This window comes from Pseudochaenichthys georgianus, chromosome 9, assembly GCF_902827115.2.
Source record: "Pseudochaenichthys georgianus chromosome 9, fPseGeo1.2, whole genome shotgun sequence".
Lineage (NCBI taxonomy): Eukaryota > Metazoa > Chordata > Actinopteri > Perciformes > Channichthyidae > Pseudochaenichthys > Pseudochaenichthys georgianus.
The window spans coordinates 38,202,825-38,221,218 of NC_047511.1; the positions used below are offsets into that span (position 1 = coordinate 38,202,825).

Sequence of the window (18,394 nt, forward strand, 5' to 3'; positions counted from 1 at the left end):
GATGAAATGCATGCTGAAGGGTCATTGAAAATGTTTTCTCTCAGTGATTGTGATGTTATGTTAAATGTTTGTCGTTTGCTTTTCATGTATTGTGTCTTGACATTTGTCCATGTTGATGTTACACATGGAGCTTCTGTGATGCAAGTCAAATGTCAGACTTGATCTGACCGATAAAGTATTATCGTATCGTATATTACAATAATACATGCATGTTGGGTTCCCTAATGAGTCAACTGATCTCTGTCCAGGTTTGGCTGCCAGCCATGAAGGCCAAGGGTCTGGAGATATCGGGCACTTTTGTCCGCCGCTCTGGGGTCATCCAAATGGAGATGACACTCAATAATAAAGCTATGAGTGTCATGAGTGATTTTGCCATCCAGTTCAACAGAAACAGGTAGGATCGCCGACTAAGAAAGTGCTGGTATTCCTGTATGAATACACCTGTCGTGACTCTGGTTTCCCCTCCCTGCTGCTCTGTAGCTTTGGTCTGGCTCCGGCTGGTCCCCTCCAGATCCTCACTCCCATCAGTCCGAACCAGAGCATTGAGGCCGCGCTGCCGCTCAGCACCGTGGGGCCCGTCATGAAGATGGAGCCGCTCAACAACCTGCAGGTAACACCTTCAGGATTGTATGTGACTGCTATTCTTTTAACGCTAGCGTTGCATCCCTGCTTCTTCTAGTTTTCATTTAAGACTCGGGACTGAATTTTGTAGCTTTACGCTCGTCACAATGAATTGTTGGCAACATAATTGTCAGGGGTCAAGTACAGTTTTGAAGCACTATGTAATGTTTGCCAATTCACCCCTCACACATTGTGTGACTGCATAAATGAAGACTGAGTAAGCAGCCAAAGCAGTTGGTGATAAACTGCCAACGATTAGGTGTTTTGCAGTAAAACATTTCACTCTTAGGGTGAACATGTGGAATAACACATCATCAAACCTAAATGCATTCAAGCATATGTGCTGTGGGCTACAGGTCAGAGGAGCACATGTTCAGTTAATTTACTTTATTGCATATAAAACATAACAATACTATAATATAAAATGTTTATATAGAGGCCCGTTATCGGTCAATTCTTATTTGAGAGTTTTTTAAGTTAATACAAGAATAATAAAGTCAAATTCCAAAATAACCAGAATACCTTAAAATAGGCAGAATGTAATTTCTTAGACATTTATCTTTTAATTCTCCTGAGTACAGAATTAAAACGTCAAAATACATCCTGGCTGGAATATTCACGGCTGTTGCTCTTTGGGACATGAAGGCGTTTCCATGTGTCTGAAGAGATAACTAATGTGTCCTCACTGTTTCAGCTTTACTGTGGAATCCCCCTGTTGCGAATAAAACAGAATTAAAACATGAATCAAACTCGAGAGCGGTTCTAAGTTGTAAATCAAGAGCAGCGGCAGAGGATGGCTTGTTTTTGATCAGGGTGTTTCTTTTAATTGGGTACAGCTGAGGAGGGCGGGGGGGGGGTGCAGCTGGAAAGAGGAGATAAGAGTGTTGAGGCAGCTGATGGAGGGGGCGGGGCAGTCATTAGTGCACACGGCCCCTTTGTTTCCTTCGGCCTCAGGAGCCCTGCTAACCTTTCTGCTGGCTCCACACCGGCTTTGATGTTTCTATCGGCTGCTCCAACAGACCTTTCATTCTCAGACTAAGATACTAATGTCACAGAATATTATTTTGAGGGTGTGTTGTTTACTAGGAATGTCACAATACCAGAAATGTTGTCGTCAACACCAATACCAGTGAAATTCCACGATTCTCTATTCAAAATTAAATATTGATTCAACATGGACTCCTTTTTCACGTTTGTGTACTGTTTTCTTTAAGGAAGTGAAACGGCACACAATTCCCTTTTTTAATATCAATATTGATTGATTGATTGATTGATTGATATACTTTATTAATCCCCGTGGGGAAATTGTTTCTCTGCATTTGACCCATCCTAGTGTTAGGAGCAGTGGGCAGCCATTTTGAACAGCGCCCGGGGAGCAGTGTAGGGAACGGTGCCTTGCTCAGGGACACCTCGGTAGCACTTGGTCTTGCCGGGACTTGAACTGGTGACCTTCCAGTTGCCAAGCCAAGTCCCTATAGACTTCGCCACCACCTGCCCTGTCAAATATCTATTGACATCAAACCACTTTATTTATTCAAGTTATTCTCAAACCCCACATTTTATAAAATGTCATTTGAACACGTCATGATAACATAATAATTTGCCTTTGCCTAATGCCATTATAACGTTTGTTTCCTGAAAGTGATCACACCACAGAAGTCAATACACCAACAGTCAAAAGCACCTCTGTTAGCTGTCAGCTAATGCTAACTAGCTTTACTCCTGCTAATGTCAACAATCTTGGTTGTTTATATTGTAACGGGGGAAGAAATTGTCGCATAGGATGAATTGATAATAAGTTCCCAGTTTTTTTGCTCCCATAATGTTTTCTTAAAGGACACTAGCTAAAAAAATATCTGTGATCTTGCAGCTACTGTAGAAAAACACGTGCGGTCACATTTTCTGAATGTTGACATTATCGTGGTACGGAGGGATTAGTCCCTAGCTTGTGTTGGCCTGCTGAGGTGTGGAAGTGAAACTATGTAATTGATCAATAAATCCACCACTGTCACTTGCGGGGCTAAATCAGACGGATCACCTCTTGCAGTAGAAACTAGAAGACATTGTTACAGCCGTGTCTTTATAATGTATGTCTTTTTCCTGCGTTAGGTGCCACACTAACTTATAAAGTATGTCAGCTAACCTCCTCATAATTATACTTTTATAGCAGAGCTCTTGTAGTTTACGAACACACAGAGAAGCTTTATATCGTTTGTGTATCATTTGCCGTTTAGTGGCAGTCCTGCATTGCACCCAGGAACGCTCTAATAAATGATTCATCAAGTCATTATTTCGCTCTCCTCTGGCTGAGCTCTCGGGCCTTCTTTCAGCACTAGTCCGCTGAGCAGCCGATCGACATCACACCAGACCCCAGTTGTTCTCGCGTTTCAGTGTCTTGTTCTTCTGCCACCAGAGACTGCTACGGTTCCTCTCTGAGGAGCTGATGACTTGCTTTCTGTTTTTAGATGTAGACTTCTGTTATGTGCCATCTTATCAGTTGTTTTGTCTTTTTTTATTTGTAGTATTTTATTTTTAATCACCGTCTGCTATTCTTATCTCGTCTATTTTTATTCATATCCGATAAAAATAACCGTATCCTAAAGGCTTTTTGTGGAAGATGTTATCTTTATATATCGAGCTTGTAAGTTAAGTTGATATTAATGGCATATAAAGACTGACACGAGGGAGGTTGAGAACATTGAGGATACAGGATTGCCTGTCTGAGAGAGAGTTGCACCCAGAGGATGGGTGCCCTCTTGTTCAGTAAACAGCACGCAGACCCCAGCAAGGCCAATCCTTGAAGGGCACTTGTAAAGTAATTACCCGTGTTCTGCTTCTTGTTTCTCCTCCTGTCCCCCCCCCCCCCCCCCCCCCCCTCGGATGTAATCACTCTCGCAGGTGGCTGTGAAGAACAACATTGACGTATTCTACTTCAGCTGCCAGTACCCCATCAGCATGCTGTTCCTGGAGGACGGCAAGATGGGTGAGTGCGTCCCTGATAAACCTCTTCACTCAAACCCGCTGACGTCACCAACACACGCATCATCAGCCTTATTGTTGAGGCTGTGCTGACGGTGTGTAGCAGTGTGTGACGTAGGTGTGTGTGTGCCGTTCACCTTGTGTGCTGCACCGTGGCTCCTACATTGTTTACCCGTGCCAACATTTCCTTTTTGATGTTTTTTGATTGAATCTGATGAAACACGATGCCCTTTCTCCCGGTGGAGCCTCAAAGGCGCAGCTGGGAAGCCTTTTGTTTAATGCGGAATCAAACCATTTTGTAGGGCTTTGACAAATTTACATTAGAAGCTTCTTCACCTTTAAAAACAAACGCAAACCATCGTCTATTTGGATGGAGAGATTAATCGGATTAGTGTCGTTATATAAACGTAATTCTAGATTTCTGCTTGACTGCAGCATTATTACAGGAGTAAGCATGTTGCTCTGGAAAGATTAAGGCCAACACATATGGATTGAAGTGGAATATTGTGTTGGATAGAATCATGCTATGAAAGATGGAAATGATAACATCAGTCGTTATTCAGTACATTTTGACTTTTGGATTTAACAACCCTCTTGACTTTGTGGAAATGTTTGTATTACACAACTCGGAAACAATCCTGCGCACCACCACTGGAAACTAATCCTACAAATGAAACGATAATATAAGTTTATCCTAATCTTTGCAAATGTGCATAAATATCGGGTTTAAACATTATAAATAGACGGCAATGCAATACAGAGCATCAAACAGTTTTGATTTTGATACTGTGTGCGTTTCAGTCTGTCTTACAGTGATTGTGTCTCTTGTCCGCAGAGCGACAGGTGTTCCTCGCCACATGGAAAGACATTCCTAATGAGAACGAGTCCCAGTTTCAGATCAAAGACTGCCATCTCAACTCAGGTGAGACGGGAGGAAAGGGAACGGAGAGTTACTCCTGAATTCACTCCACAGTGCAGCCATATCCTGCTGCTGAATGTGAGGAGCAAATTCAGATGCACGCTAATGAAGCTAAACACATCTAATGAGAACTCATCAGCTGCAGTCCCTTATTTACGTGTGATGATTCAGTTTTAGACGAGCGTGAGAACAGCTGAACTGGAGGAGAATTCCTAATGACAGCTTAATGGAGATTCCCCCTCACAGATTACATTTATTTTTCATGAACAAAGAGAGACTTTAACATCCTGCTGGGAAGCAGCGGCAAGACGGAGGTTGAGGAGGAAACTTAGACTAAGTCTTTGTCTGGAGTGATGTTTCAATGGATGACAAATAAACCCTTAATTCTCTGGAACATTTAATGATCTAATACTAAAAATAAGTGTAACTGCAAGGAAACATTTAACAATTTGAATGTTCTTAATGTTTGAATATTATGTTCCTACAACAGATGCAGCCTCCAACAAACTGCAAGGTAGCAACATCTTCACCATCGCTAAGCGTACCGTGGAGGGTCAGGACATGCTGTATCAGTCGATGAAGCTCACCAACGGCATCTGGGTGCTGGCTGAGCTGAGGGTGCAGGCTGGAAACCCAAACTACACGGTGAGTACTCGGTGTTAGCTGAATGCATGAGTTCCTGTCAATCACTGCTGGGTTGGGTTTATGACCAACAGAGCTAGCTGGTTTGATTAAGGGTCCTACAGTTGGTTTTACCCTTATACTGTCATACATTTCAATATTAAGGGGAGTTGAATTTGTTCAACTAGAACTGTGTAAAATGCCCGTATTGCTCAGGACCGATATGTTGCTCTCTGTCGGGATTCTTTAGTTTTTTACCGAAAATGTTGTTTGCCTAACAGATTGTAAAGACATTTAATTCATGATGCTGGGCTATATAAGTACAATTCGATTGTACATTTATCATCATAAAAAGAGAGAAAATGACACTGCAGAGCGTGACAGGAATTGATGTGCAGTAATGACTCATAGGGGGAGGGAGGGAGGGTGTGTGTGTTTTCTCCATTGTGTTGCTTTGTCAGCGTGCCACATTCTCCACTCTTGATGGATTGTGTTTGCCTTCGAAATTGTGCACAACTGGTCCAGAAGGATGACATTGGGTGACCGCCCCCCCTCCCAGCTCATCACTCAGTCTGCTCTCACTTCATGTTTGATTCATAAGGTGGCATTAACTGTCTTTGTTCTCACCGGTCTAGACCAGTCAATCTGTAAGTCACCCTGTTTCCGCTCATTAAATCTTCAGGATTCATCGCCATCGTTTCGCCTAACATAAGAGCCTTTGAAATATACGACTTGAGGAGTATTAATTAGTTATAAAGAATAATATACATTTACTTAAAGGTCACCTATTGTGCAAAATCCACTTTTTCATGTCTTTTATACATAAACATCTCTCTGAAGATCTCTCCCTTACCGTGCTGGAGCGGTTTGTGTGCCCTGATGAACCTGGGGGCTGTGTTGTCTGGATCCTTGTGTTCCTGGTAGGGTCTCCCATGGCAAATTGGTCTCAGGCAAGGGGCCAGACTAAGATTGGTTCAAAGACCTCATGAAAGAAGACACAGGAAGTGAGGATACCCGGCCCGGAGGAAGCCCGGGGTCCCCTTCTGGAGCCAGGCCCAGAAGTAGGACTCGTCGCCGAGTGTCTGGTGGCCGGGCAACGTGGGCAACACCTCCGTTTCTCCGTCCCGCGGGCCCACCACCTAGGGGAAACAGCGATGGGGTCGGGTGCGCTGCCAGAAGGGTGGCAGTGAAATCAGAGGGTCTCGACGGACCAGACCCGGGCGACAGAAGCTGGCTTTGGGGACGTGGAACGTCACCTCTCTGGGGGGGAAGGAGCCGGAGCTTGTGCGGGAGGTGGAGCGGTACCAGTTGGATCTAGTTGGGCTCACCTCTACGCACAGCGTCGGCTCTGGAACCTTACTTCTGGATAGGGGTTGGACTTTATTCTTCTCCGGAGTTGCTCAAGGTGTGAGGCGCCGGGCGGGTGTGGGGATACTCACAAGTCCCCGGTTAGGTGCTTCGTTGTTGGAGTTTACCCCAGTGGACGAGAGGGTCGCCTCCCTACGCCTGCGGGTTATGGGGGGGAAACTCTGACTGTTGTGTGTGCTTATGCACCCAACAGCAGTTCAGAGTATACGGCCTTCTTGGAGACCCTGGAAAGAGTCCTGTATGGGGCTCCTGAAGGGGACTCTTTAATCTTGCTGGGAGACTTCAACGCACATGTGGGCAATGATGGAGACACTTGGAGGGGCGTGATTGGGAGGAACGGCCCCCCTGATCTGAACCGGAGTGGTGGTTTGTTACTGGACTTCTGTGCTAGTCATGGATTGGCCATAACAAACACCATGTTCGAACATAAGGATGCTCATGAGTGTACGTGGTACCAGAGCACCCTAGGCAGAAGGTCCATGATCAATTTCGTTATCGTATCATTGGACCTGAGGCTGTATGTTTTGGACACTCGGGTAAAGAGAGGTGCGGAGTTGTCAACTGATCACCATCTGGTGGTGAGTTGGGTCGAGTGGCGGGGGAAGCCTCTGGATAGACCTGGTAAGCCCAAACGTGTAGTTCGGGTGAACTGGGAACGTCTGGAGGAGGCCCAAGTTCAGGAGGCCTTCAACTCGCACCTCCGGCGGAGCTTTTCGGGCATCCCTGTGGAGGTTGGGGACATTGAACCAGAGTGGGTGGTGTTCAAAGCCTCTATTGCCGAAGCAGCGGAGGGGAGCTGTGGTCTCAAGGTCTTCGGATTCCGTCCTGGTCGTGGAACAACGGATCAGCTTTTTACTCTCGCAAGGATCCTGGAGGGGGCCTGGGGGTACGCTTATCCGGTCTACATGTGTTTTGTAGATTTGGAGAAGGCCTATGACCGGGTTCCCAGGGAGTCACTGTGGGAGGTGCTGCAGGAGTATGGGGTGAGGGGGTCTCTACTCAGGGCCATCCAATCTCTGTACTCCCAAAGCAAGAGCTGTCCTCGGCAGTAAGTCGGACCCATTTCCGGTGAGGCTTGGCCTCCGCCAGGGCTGCGCTTTGTCATCAATCCTGTTTATAATATTCATGGCTAGGATTTTGGAGAGGGGGAGGGGGTCTGCAGTTCGGTGGACTAAGGATTGCACCACTGCTTTTTGCAGATGATATGGTTCTAATGTCTTCATCGGTCTGCGACCTTCAGCACTCACTGGATCGGCTGGAAACTGAAACCGATGGACTGTCCACTCCAAGTAGGGAATGAGTCCTTACCCCAAGTGAAGGAGTTCAAGTATCTGGGGGTCTTTTTCTCGAGTGAGGGAACAATGGAGCGTGAGATGGGCCGGAGCAGCGGGAGCGGTACTGCAGTTGCTTTACAGCACCGTTGTGAGAAAGGGAGCTGAGCCAGAAGGCCAAGCTCTCGGTCTACCGGGCCATTTTGGTTCCTACCCTCACCTATGGTCATGAAGGATGGGTCATGACCGAAAGATCGCGGATACAAGCGGCCGAGATGGGTTTTCTCCGCCGGGTGGCTGGTGTCTCCCTTAGAGATAAGGTGAGAAGTTCGGTCATCAGGGAGGGACTCGGAGTTGAGCCGCTCCTCCTTCGCGTCGAAAGAAGCCAGTTGAGGTGGTTTGGGCAACTAGTTAGGATGCCACCTGGGCGCCTCCCTAGGGAGGTGTTCCAGGCACGTCCAGCTGGGAAGAGACCAAGGGGTAGACCTAGGACCAGGTGGAGGGATTATATCTCTTCGCTGGCCTGGGGGCGCCTTGGGACCCCCCAGTCAGAGCTGGTTGATGTCGCCAGGGAGAGGAACGTTTGGGGCTCTCTGCTGGAACTGCTACCCCCGCGACCCGACCACAGATAAGCGGGAGAAGATGGATGGATGTACATCATGTGTCCCCTCTTCTCCATGTCTCTTCTACATCAACATGTGTCCCCTCTGTGTAAAGAGATTCTGAAAGTTTCAGGAAAAAAGATTCTCTCACTTTTTGTCCTGATCCATTTCTATAAAAACCTGTCTGAAAATGAGCCGATCAGATTTTGGCACCTTATCACCTGAATCTCCTCCTAGAGCACCACTGGGTTCTTTCTAACCAAATCTCTCTCAGAGGGGCGTGGGGAGGGGCTCCTTATTTTCATCTAAAGTAACAGACAGAGAATCAGCACTTTTGAAACAGAGGGGATTATGGGTAATGCTACAATGATCTGTTTGGAGCCAAACACTTCAGAGACATGTTTTGTATATCTCTGAGACCTGTATAATATATTGATGTAAAACAGTATAATGGGGGACCTTTTTAAGTGTAAGATTTTCCCTTTTTTAATGATGATTTGTTGAAAGTTGTTCAGCTGGAGGCAGTGGGCCTTTTTCATTTTGATAATTTGTTGCTTTTCATTTCCCCTGTCTGTTTTCATCTTCTGCTGTTCCCGTCCTGTACTCCTTTTGTCTTTTTCACTTCTTGGTCATTTTTTTTATTAAAATAGTTTATACTCTGGGCTGGTAATGCTCCTCTACTTTTTGTAGGTGGATCATAAATAGTTTATGTAAATGTCACTGTGTGTGTGTGTGTGTGTGTTGGCTGCTGCCTCTCTGTTGGCACGGCACATTAAAGTCAAGCTGCCAAAGCAGCTATTTTTAGACCTGAAGAAGTAAAGCTCTGCCTCTGGGTTTTATTGGGCTTCTCAAGACGAGACATCAAAACAAGTGTAATTCATTAAAAATACTGCACGTTTTATTTTGCCGTTTACCCGTAATGTTCCAATATCTCAAAGCATGATTGGCTTTAGCTATACCGTCAGTAGTGTAACCAGGGTTCGTACGGGTGCTTGAAATCCTTGAAAATGCTTGAAAATTGACGTGGTGTTTTCAAGGTTGGGAAAGTGCTTGAATTTTGGGAATGGTGCTTGAAAATGAGAAAGTGCTTGAAAATGTAAATGCTTTACTTTTACAATAAATTGCTGTCTGACTGAATAGTTCGCTTTTTAGATTAAAAGAAAAGAATTGCTTCGCTTCTACATAAAACAGCTCCGCTGCGGCCTTCCCGCGCTGTGCGCGCGACCTGCAGGTGTTTGTGTTGCGTGTGACCTGGGCATTCTGATGAGAGTGATAGATGTGTGCCAGGAGGTTGCCGTTTCAACGAGCGTTGGCTAGCAGAAGACAAATACAAGCCATGGCTAAGACGAGGGTCAAGCCCACGAGTAGCCTCCTGCAAAGTGTGCAACATAACGATGCGAGAGTCTGCGCTGACGAGCCATGAAAGGTACGCCGCAGTAGAGCATTTTAGATTAGGCTAACGTTGCATGTTACGTTTGTTTAAGCTAACGCTGAATAGCGAACTCGATTGAGGGATAATAATAATTGCAGGGGACAATCATTTCAGAGGAGCGTACCTATGGTATGTGCGTTACAGTCGCCATCGTGTGGTCTTCAGAGGACGAAGCACTCACTGCACTTCGTGTTATAGTCATGAAATATAATCTATTGATTCGACACAGAGCGATTTTGAGAGCAATGTATTTCTACTGTATGTTTCGTGCCTAAACCAAATGTGACTTGCTCTATCGAAATCAGTCACATTGACCCGAAGACACATTTTCGTTTGTATTACTGGTCTGGGGGAAGCTCGCGAGTGTGTTTGTGTATTTTTGCGTTTGTGCACCGGGAAACACTCACAAGAAACACCGGCTGTTGTTCTGCCTGCTGTGACGTTACATTACTCCGTTCTCCGCTTGTAATTATGCCGAAGCTTCAAAGTTGTATTTATCATCTGAATTTGCCGAAACAAGTTTAATATTCTGAAAGCCAAGACTTTGTTTATTTGAAAACAGATGAAAACAAACTGTCTTTTATATAAAATTGAAGTATTATACAAGTAAAACTACATTTAGTTTTAATCCCATGTAATTGTAGAATGAACAGTCTTCCTTTGAAGATGTATAAGTCAGGAGTCTTGAGTAGTCAACATTACCTACAATCATTGTGCACATTTGTAAATATTATTTTCCACTTGAAATGTCCCTCAAGTGAAAGTAGAAAAGTATTCTCATCTAACTATAGTGAAAGACAGTAAAAGTAGTCGTTGTGCAGATTGGTCCATTTCAGAATAATATATGATATGTTTTATAATGATTGATCATGAAAGTGTTCTCAAAGCTGGTAAAGGAGCAGCTAGTTTGAAGTACTTTGTATTCTGCAGGGTAGCTGGTGGATTTACTCCAGGTGGAACTGAAGTCTGATTTAACACTTGGTTATATTTCACATCATTCATCCAGATCTGTGAAGTAACTAGAGGGATTCAATACATGTAGTGGAGGAGAAGTACACCATGTACCTCTGACTTATGTTCACTGCCAACCTAAAAGTACCTCAACAATTAATCAATAATGTATTGAAAAGTTATTTGGCTGATTGTTGTATATCGGCTCAGCCAGGTTATATGGGAGGCCCAGTCTACCTACAGATCACTAATTTTGAAATATTAAACTTAGTTTTCTTTTCTTTAATTTGTCATCCTCGTGTAGAATGCTATCACGAAACACATGTGGTTGTTTATAGCATAAAGAACATCTGATTTAATGTGAGGTAGGGAAATAATCATTTGAGTATGTGTATATAAATATGTAATTTACAACAGCTGTGAGATGCTTGACAAGCTGGAAAATGCACCTTGAAAATGCTTGAAAAGTGCTTGAATTTGACTTTGGAAAAGGTGTAAGAACCCTGTATAACTTCATATTGATTCTGGCTGGGTTTTATTAAATGCATTAACAGCTGTGTTAAATGACACTATAACCCAGCGTTTCTCAAAGTGTGGGGGAAATGCAAATCCGAATGCAAGCAGACAGCAAACAGGCCGGCTAACCAGGAATGTTGTTAACTGAAAGAATCTCAAATTAGTGGTGCGTCCCACTGGTGGGGCGCAGGGATGTGATGGGTGGGACGCATACGGACGACGAAGAACGGTAGATTTTTTATTTTATTTTTTAAATACATTTTTTGGACCTCAGGCCAGAATCGAACCTGGGTCCTCGCGGGCGGTAGTGGACTGTTGGAGCCGGAGACTCGCAACGGCGGTGGACTTTCACAGCACCGGAGCCGCCGGGTGTTTGCGGTGGCGGATGCGGTACCGGCGCTGTGAAAGTCCACGTCCCACCTATGCCAGAGCCAGCAGCCCGGCTGAAAAGTCCCAAATCCCAAAAAGTCCCAAATCTCCGGATGGCCAATCCGAGTCTGCTCACACACACACAAATAATTTACAGACATATGTAAAAATCACACACACACACACACACACACACACACACACACACACACACACACACACACACACACACACACACACACACACACACACACACACACACACACACACACACACACACACACACACACACACACACACACACACACACCAGCGTTGCAGTCGGGAAGAAAAGCAATGTGGAGCGGCACCTCACCACTTCATAAGGAGTTTAACCGTGACATTTTCGAAATCCCGTCTGTGTCCCCCCACTTTAGAAATAGGCCTATGTTTATTATTATTTTTTAACGCAAGCCCTCATCGCCACGGAGGAGCACACAGCCTCTGAGTTATCAAGGTTGTGTTCAAGAAATGTAAGAAGATGTATCTTTGCCCCTTCTCAGCGCTACACAGCTGCATCATGCCGCTCTGCTCCTCTTTTACTAAAGGCACGGACACACCGGGCCGATTATCGGCGTTGGTGGGCGTCAGGGTGACGATGAGCGTCGACACGCCCTACTCAGATTGGTGTGTCCGCACAGTAGGGTCTTTTCAACCGTGCCGATGCCTTTTCGGCCGAAAACCAGCCGATTCAACATGTTTGCTTGCATGTTGAATCGGCGGGCAGTCGGCAAAATAAATCACTCTGATTGGCTGTTCAGCTTAGTGAATCAGTGCATGAGAAGCGAAACGGAAGTGAGGGACCCAAACAAACTAAGAAGGCAAATCTGAGATTTAATTTAACTCCAGCTCTCGACACGGGTTCGGGAAAGCCCCGTGAGCTTCTCGCTGTAGAGGGAAAATGGAACGCACACGCTATTTGTTGTTTGTTTATATCACGCAGTCTGTTCTTCTTCTCTCGGTTATCACGCAGTCTGTCTTCCGGTTGTTGCCTCTTTTGAATGACGAATACACACTACCGCCGCCTGCTGGTAAGGAGAGTTATTGCCACTCACGCATGCGCAGTTCGTACGTGCTTCTTGGCCGTCGGCTGAAGTCTTTGCGGTGTGTTCCAGTGCGACACATGGCCAAGACGCAGTGGCGCGAGGGGACGCAACAGTCGGGGTCCGTCTGTGTCAGTTCTTTGTTGTCCGATTGGTGTGTCCGGGGCCTTAAGACCTCTGCTGTGTGTTCAGGTTCATTGACATGATCAGCGTGTCTCCGTCTCTCACTGGAGACTTTTGGGTGCAAAGAATACAGCCATTTTTGTATGAAAGTATTAGAAGCAAAGACTTTTTATACAAAGAGTTCATTGTTTTGTGATCATGATTATAAGAACATCTTAATCCACACATTAATGTCCTTATGGTTACTGTGGCTCTGTGTTCCACATCGTGTCTGTTTACCTCGCATCTATACCTCTAACATAAAACCAATACTATTGTAGCATCAAGCCGTGAGAATGCCGCAGTCTCTCGCTCTCTTAATAGCAGGTTCTACTCAGAGGAGCCTCCGCATTTCCTCACATCTTACCCCATGCTGACAGGAGAGCGGCTGCCTGAATGTTGCCAGCAGCAGCATGTATTCGTAAAGATCCCCGAGTGAGCAGAGGCAACACTTTAGGAGCCATGCAGTATTTCTGCTGCTCTGTGGTACAACACACAGTATCACCTCGTTTTGATATTTGTTTCCGTTGAGATTACTCACCAAATGTCTGGTTGATAATTGATCACTGAACAATGTTGTATTGGATCCCATTTTATAAAGAAACAAGTAGAATGTAAAGGCTCAAGTGGTCATGAGGTCGTGCTGAGGAGGGTTTACTGATCACATTACTACGGGTAAAAACTCTGCAGTCAAAGTTTCCTTTTTGCAAAACACATATCGCTCCTACAGTACAGGCAAGTCTACGGTATTGAATCTAAGTTTCTTTGGATAAGAGCTTCACCAAAGTGGCATGCATGTTATATAATGTAATGAACTGGAATTAGGAGGTGTCCTGGTGTTGATCAACCTCTGGTTTGAGTCCAGCTGGAAGCCTTTCGTTGTTTTATTCCTCGTCTCTCTCTCCCCGTCAGCTCTCCCGTCTTTATGCCTAAAACCACTGTTGTATCACTCAAGCTGAAATACAAAGTCCTTGGAATGACTTCTTCTCTGTCTGCGATGTTTGTAGTCGTCACTCAAAACCAGTTGTCGAGGTTCTGTACTATACATACAATATTTCCCACTGAAACAGATGTGATTCTCAGACATGACGGTGATGAAAGCTGAAAGAACCGCACTGAGGAAGAAGCTGATTCGCTGTCTGCGTCTGTGTGTGTTTGTGTCAAAGCAAGACAAAGGCTGCTTGTGTTCTTCATCTTCCCCACATCAGACATGTGGGTTAGTGAGGGCTTCACACCAGAAGGCACAGCTGCAGCAATTCATTAGTGAAGCAATTTGCAATCTTCCAAACTACTTTCCCTTGTATTTATTAATGAATGTAATATCGATCCTTCATTATTCCAAAGCGCCAGCTGTCTGGTGTTCCTCGGTCTGAGTCTCTGCAGTGCGTCTGCTGCTGCGGAAACACTCTGAGCCTCAACCTACTCCCAGCTGAGACTCACATCAAAGAGTGGAGGGGCTGCCTCTGTTCCCTCCTCTCTGTCTATGGCTCTATATTTCTGTGTCTGACGAGACCAAATTAAGGAGAGTTTCAATCCAAAAAAATCCCTGTGACAAATGACAAGGACACTTCTGCTTATTATCCTTTTTTATACCCATGAATAAATAGGAACAATGCTTATGACTGGAAGCGAAGAATTGCGAAGAATTGCCATATTTTTTTATTCCGCCTAAAAGATCAGGAAACTCCAAAGAACATGGCGTTTTATTTTTTTATTTTTCTTGCAAGTTGGGCTATTTTGATTAAATACTTAGCCCACACATAAGGGTTACAGTTCAGCAGGCTATGACTACATGCTTGCACTAACTAGATTAATAGTCCTCCTAGTTTTGTAATACGTCAGTCAGTAAAACAACTACTAAGTTTCCACATCAACGTATATCAGACATGTCGATATATGACCTTATTATTGGCTGTAATTGGTCCCTATAATCTTCAGATTTACCATGCTGCTGTAGCGAGAACATCAGTCTCATCTGAAAGGTGCATGTGACTTGTTGCTGATGGTGACTTGTGAGCTGTATTTCTCACAGGAAACGGTTGTGTGTTGAGGAAACTCATTCTGATCTCCTCTCTTCACAGATCTCTCTGAAGTGCAGAGCTCCGGAGGTTTCTCAGTGTGTTTTCCAGAACTACGAGACGGTGCTGAAGAATTGAAGCCCCCCCCCCCTCCCCTCACAGCTGACCATGTCACAACCTCTCGCCGTGCAGGAGCCACTTCCTGCTGTGTTGGCAAATTCTTCTGGTTAATCATTTTTCTTTGTCCCGGTTCCACCGCTTGTTTGTCTTCCCTCAGCCGGCAGGACAACCCCTCCTTCTCTCCCTCGTGTCCCTCCAGTGGGTTTGCCATAAAATAGTTTCAAGACATTTCCTCACGATACATTTCTTTCACTTGGAGCTGGTCCTGCACTCAGTGATCACCCGTCTTCTTTTGGGGCTGCATTCCTCTGAGAGTTTTCTCTGCATAAATAATTATCTAGCCCCACTTTTCTGCAAATTGGAGACTATTTATAGCGTCTGCGATCACCCGTTGAAATATCTGTCGGCATATTTATTTAAGAATGAAATTGCCGCAGTAAAAAGGCTTTAACTCGTTGCCTCTGTGTGAAGTGGCTGTCTGGCCCTTAGAAGAGACTCATAGATGCTTCCAAACATTACCGTTTTGTTGTCTGTCAATCTTTTGTCGGTTTTTAGTGTTGAGCAGTGGGTTTGGATCCTCCGGTCTCTGAGAGCAGAATGTGTGCAGTGTTGCTCATCGGTGGGCTTGTCTTTCATTTCTCCCTTCAATATCTGGACATTTGATAGACGAGCAGCAGCCGTCCTCTGTTTGCTCTCACTTAGTCATTCCATGCTTTGATTTGTGTTCTGTAGCCTTGTTGGTGTTCATGTGGCAAACTGGGAGAGGGTGTTTGTGTTTGCTGCCCCCCCCCTGTGTAAGACAAACACTCTCTGCCACGTGGCGCTCTCAGCCCTCTCATCGCAGCCTCTCGGTCCTCTGGCCACCTGAGATGAAGGTTCAGGTGAGAGAACACTTGTGAGTAATAAGTGTGAGGGTAGTACACTGCGTACATCCAGTGTCCTTTGTGCTACCTGCAGACTCGACCCGGTTCATTGTTCCCCCTTCTATCCGAGTCATTACATCCATGTCCTTTTTATCGACTCTACACGATGTGTGCGCCCACGCTAACGCCTTGTAAAGATCGCCGTGTGTGTGTGTGTGTGGTGACGGCTGATTCCTATGAAATGCTGAAAAAAAAATCGAATCAAATGTATAATCAGAGGTTTTTGATTGACATGATTGTGTTCATTGTGTGTACATCAAAAATAAATATTAAAAGCCTTGATAAATTGACTCAAGAGTTCAGTGTCTGACATTATGAATGAATACAATGCCGTGCTAGGAATAAAGAAATAAAGCTGATCTCGAGGATGATGGAACGGAACCAGTGCGTTTAGTGCCATAGATGTCAGAAAGTGGAACATGTAGAGATTGGTAAGATTGTTTTGAACATAACTACTGATTGATTATAAATGTCTCTCCACTCCCAGTGTCACATGAGGCCAAATGTTATGTCAGTTTATTTGCTGGGTAAACATCACTTCCCCAAATCCCCGAGAAGTGTTTGCACAGTCCGTACTTTAGAGTCGCTGATGACCTTTGGAGTAGCTCACGTCTACTCTGACGGACCTGCAGCCCTCACAGCTTTGCATACAAATCTCTGTTGTTCAACCTTCAGCTCTAAGGTAGGTGTGTATCCACAGCCTGCCGCACCTTAAGGTGGAGCAGCTCCTCTGAAGGGGTGACGCGCTTTTTAATGTCCGAAATACTTGAGAAAGCTCAACCAGGAGTTCAACGGCATCGCCTGCTCTGACACAAAGCTCCCGTCTCCGATCTGTTCCTCTGTGGATAACGAAGGTCAGCTCGGTTTGAACGATGCAAGATGCAGCCTCACCGCCCAGAGAGCAGTCAGCGCTGCTTCCAACACGCTCTTCTACAAGTGAAGAATGATCTATAATATTCACCCCATGTGACCAATGCTTTCCAACAGGGGGCGACACTGCAATGAAATTCGAAAGGAGGCTCAGACCTTATTGTTAAAAAAAAGATTGACTTAAATACTCATAAAAGTTAATACCCAGAAAGTGATATGATGATTATATTTTCCTAATTGTTTTGTATTTCTTTACAACACAACTGCTAAATACTTTGGTTTTTATTATTTAGCGTAAAAGGAGTCAAATCTATAGAATAGGGTTAGAACAGGAATATATATATAACCCTACCCCCTATACTAACCCTATAGGAATCGACAGTAAAATAGGCTATTCAATAAACAGCAGAATTACTCAGTTTTATATTCAATAATTTGATTAATACGTTTTAAAGGTGTTTCGATCCTGCAGCAAGGCACTTAAAACATAATGTAAAAAACCATGACATGTTCTGACTGTGACACTTGTTGTTTTCCATGCAGCGCTAATGCAAACAGGCCTTCTTGAGACTGCTTTTAAAACATTTTTCAGTTTTGGCCCCCGAGAAAGTTTATTAATACATTTACCAAATGGCTGTATTAATAGTCAATGAGTCATTTGCTAATCCTGTTGATTTTGAGAAACGTTTGGCTGGTGTGTATCCTGCAGCAGGCTGTTTGACACATCTTTAGTTCACCAGGAAGGAGAGTCCATTGAAGAGGATTACAATCACACAATCAGGTCAAAGATCTGTTTACATTTTTCTTACTCCTTTAGACTTGATTCATTTTAGCAAAAAGGGATTCAAGGACATTACTTCTAAACCGGAACAATCAACACCAGGTCTATAAATACCTGCCCTTGTGTCTGATTTGTGTCTTAATTTAGTCAAAAATATGTATAATATCATTGGAAATAATGAAGCCGTAACAATTTAGTTTTTCCCACGGACATGGTTTCATTCAAACAATGTTATGTTTAGGCCATTTCCTCAAAATCTAAAATGTTATGAGCACAGAGAAACTTAAATGTTCCAGTTGGTTCATTTGAAATCCACCTTTCCAGATCTGCACAGACATTATTCTGCAGTGAAGCTAAAACACCCGCAAGAAGGAACAAAACACGCCTTTAATGGGGGAGGGCTTTAAGGTCCTTATAGAGGCATGATGAGTCTGTAGGCTCTGGGGCCCCGGCAGGGCAAATGCCTTTACCTGCCTTATTGAATATCCAGCCTTGATGAGCACCAAACTGGACTACCGCCTCAATAAACGGTGCTTTTATGAAGTGCTGCATTCAAAAACCATCAGCAGAGGTTACAAGCTCATCTCCCGATAATTCTCAGGGCCCATAAACTGCGTAATGTGTATTCCCCCGACGTGCTATTGTGATTTGCGCCCGTGATGTGCTCGCTGTCACCCTGCAGTGATTGATGGGACACAGCGACCCTGGCCTGCCCAAAGACCCTGTCCAATAATAAGTCGAGCGCCTCAGAGGAATGATGTCCAGTCTCTCGCCGCTCCTGCATGACCC

General features: G+C 44.7%; 1 protein-coding gene across 4 annotated transcripts in view; it reads left to right on the forward strand.

The window, feature by feature from the left end:
- ap1b1 (adaptor related protein complex 1 subunit beta 1) overlaps window positions 1-16,244 on the forward strand; it is a 37,707-nt gene extending 21,463 nt beyond the window's left edge. For all 4 annotated transcript variants that reach the window (XM_071204413.1, XM_071204414.1, XM_071204415.1 and 1 more), the window contains exons 17-22: window positions 249-394; window positions 481-610; window positions 3,520-3,604; window positions 4,436-4,522; window positions 5,010-5,164; window positions 14,975-16,244. In XM_071204413.1, the coding sequence (XP_071060514.1) occupies window positions 249-394; window positions 481-610; window positions 3,520-3,604; window positions 4,436-4,522; window positions 5,010-5,164; window positions 14,975-15,049 (678 nt within the window). In that variant the 3' untranslated portion in view covers window positions 15,050-16,244. The remainder of the gene's footprint in view (window positions 1-248; window positions 395-480; window positions 611-3,519; window positions 3,605-4,435; window positions 4,523-5,009; window positions 5,165-14,974) is intronic.
- Window positions 16,245-18,394: the final 2,150 nt, after the last annotated feature.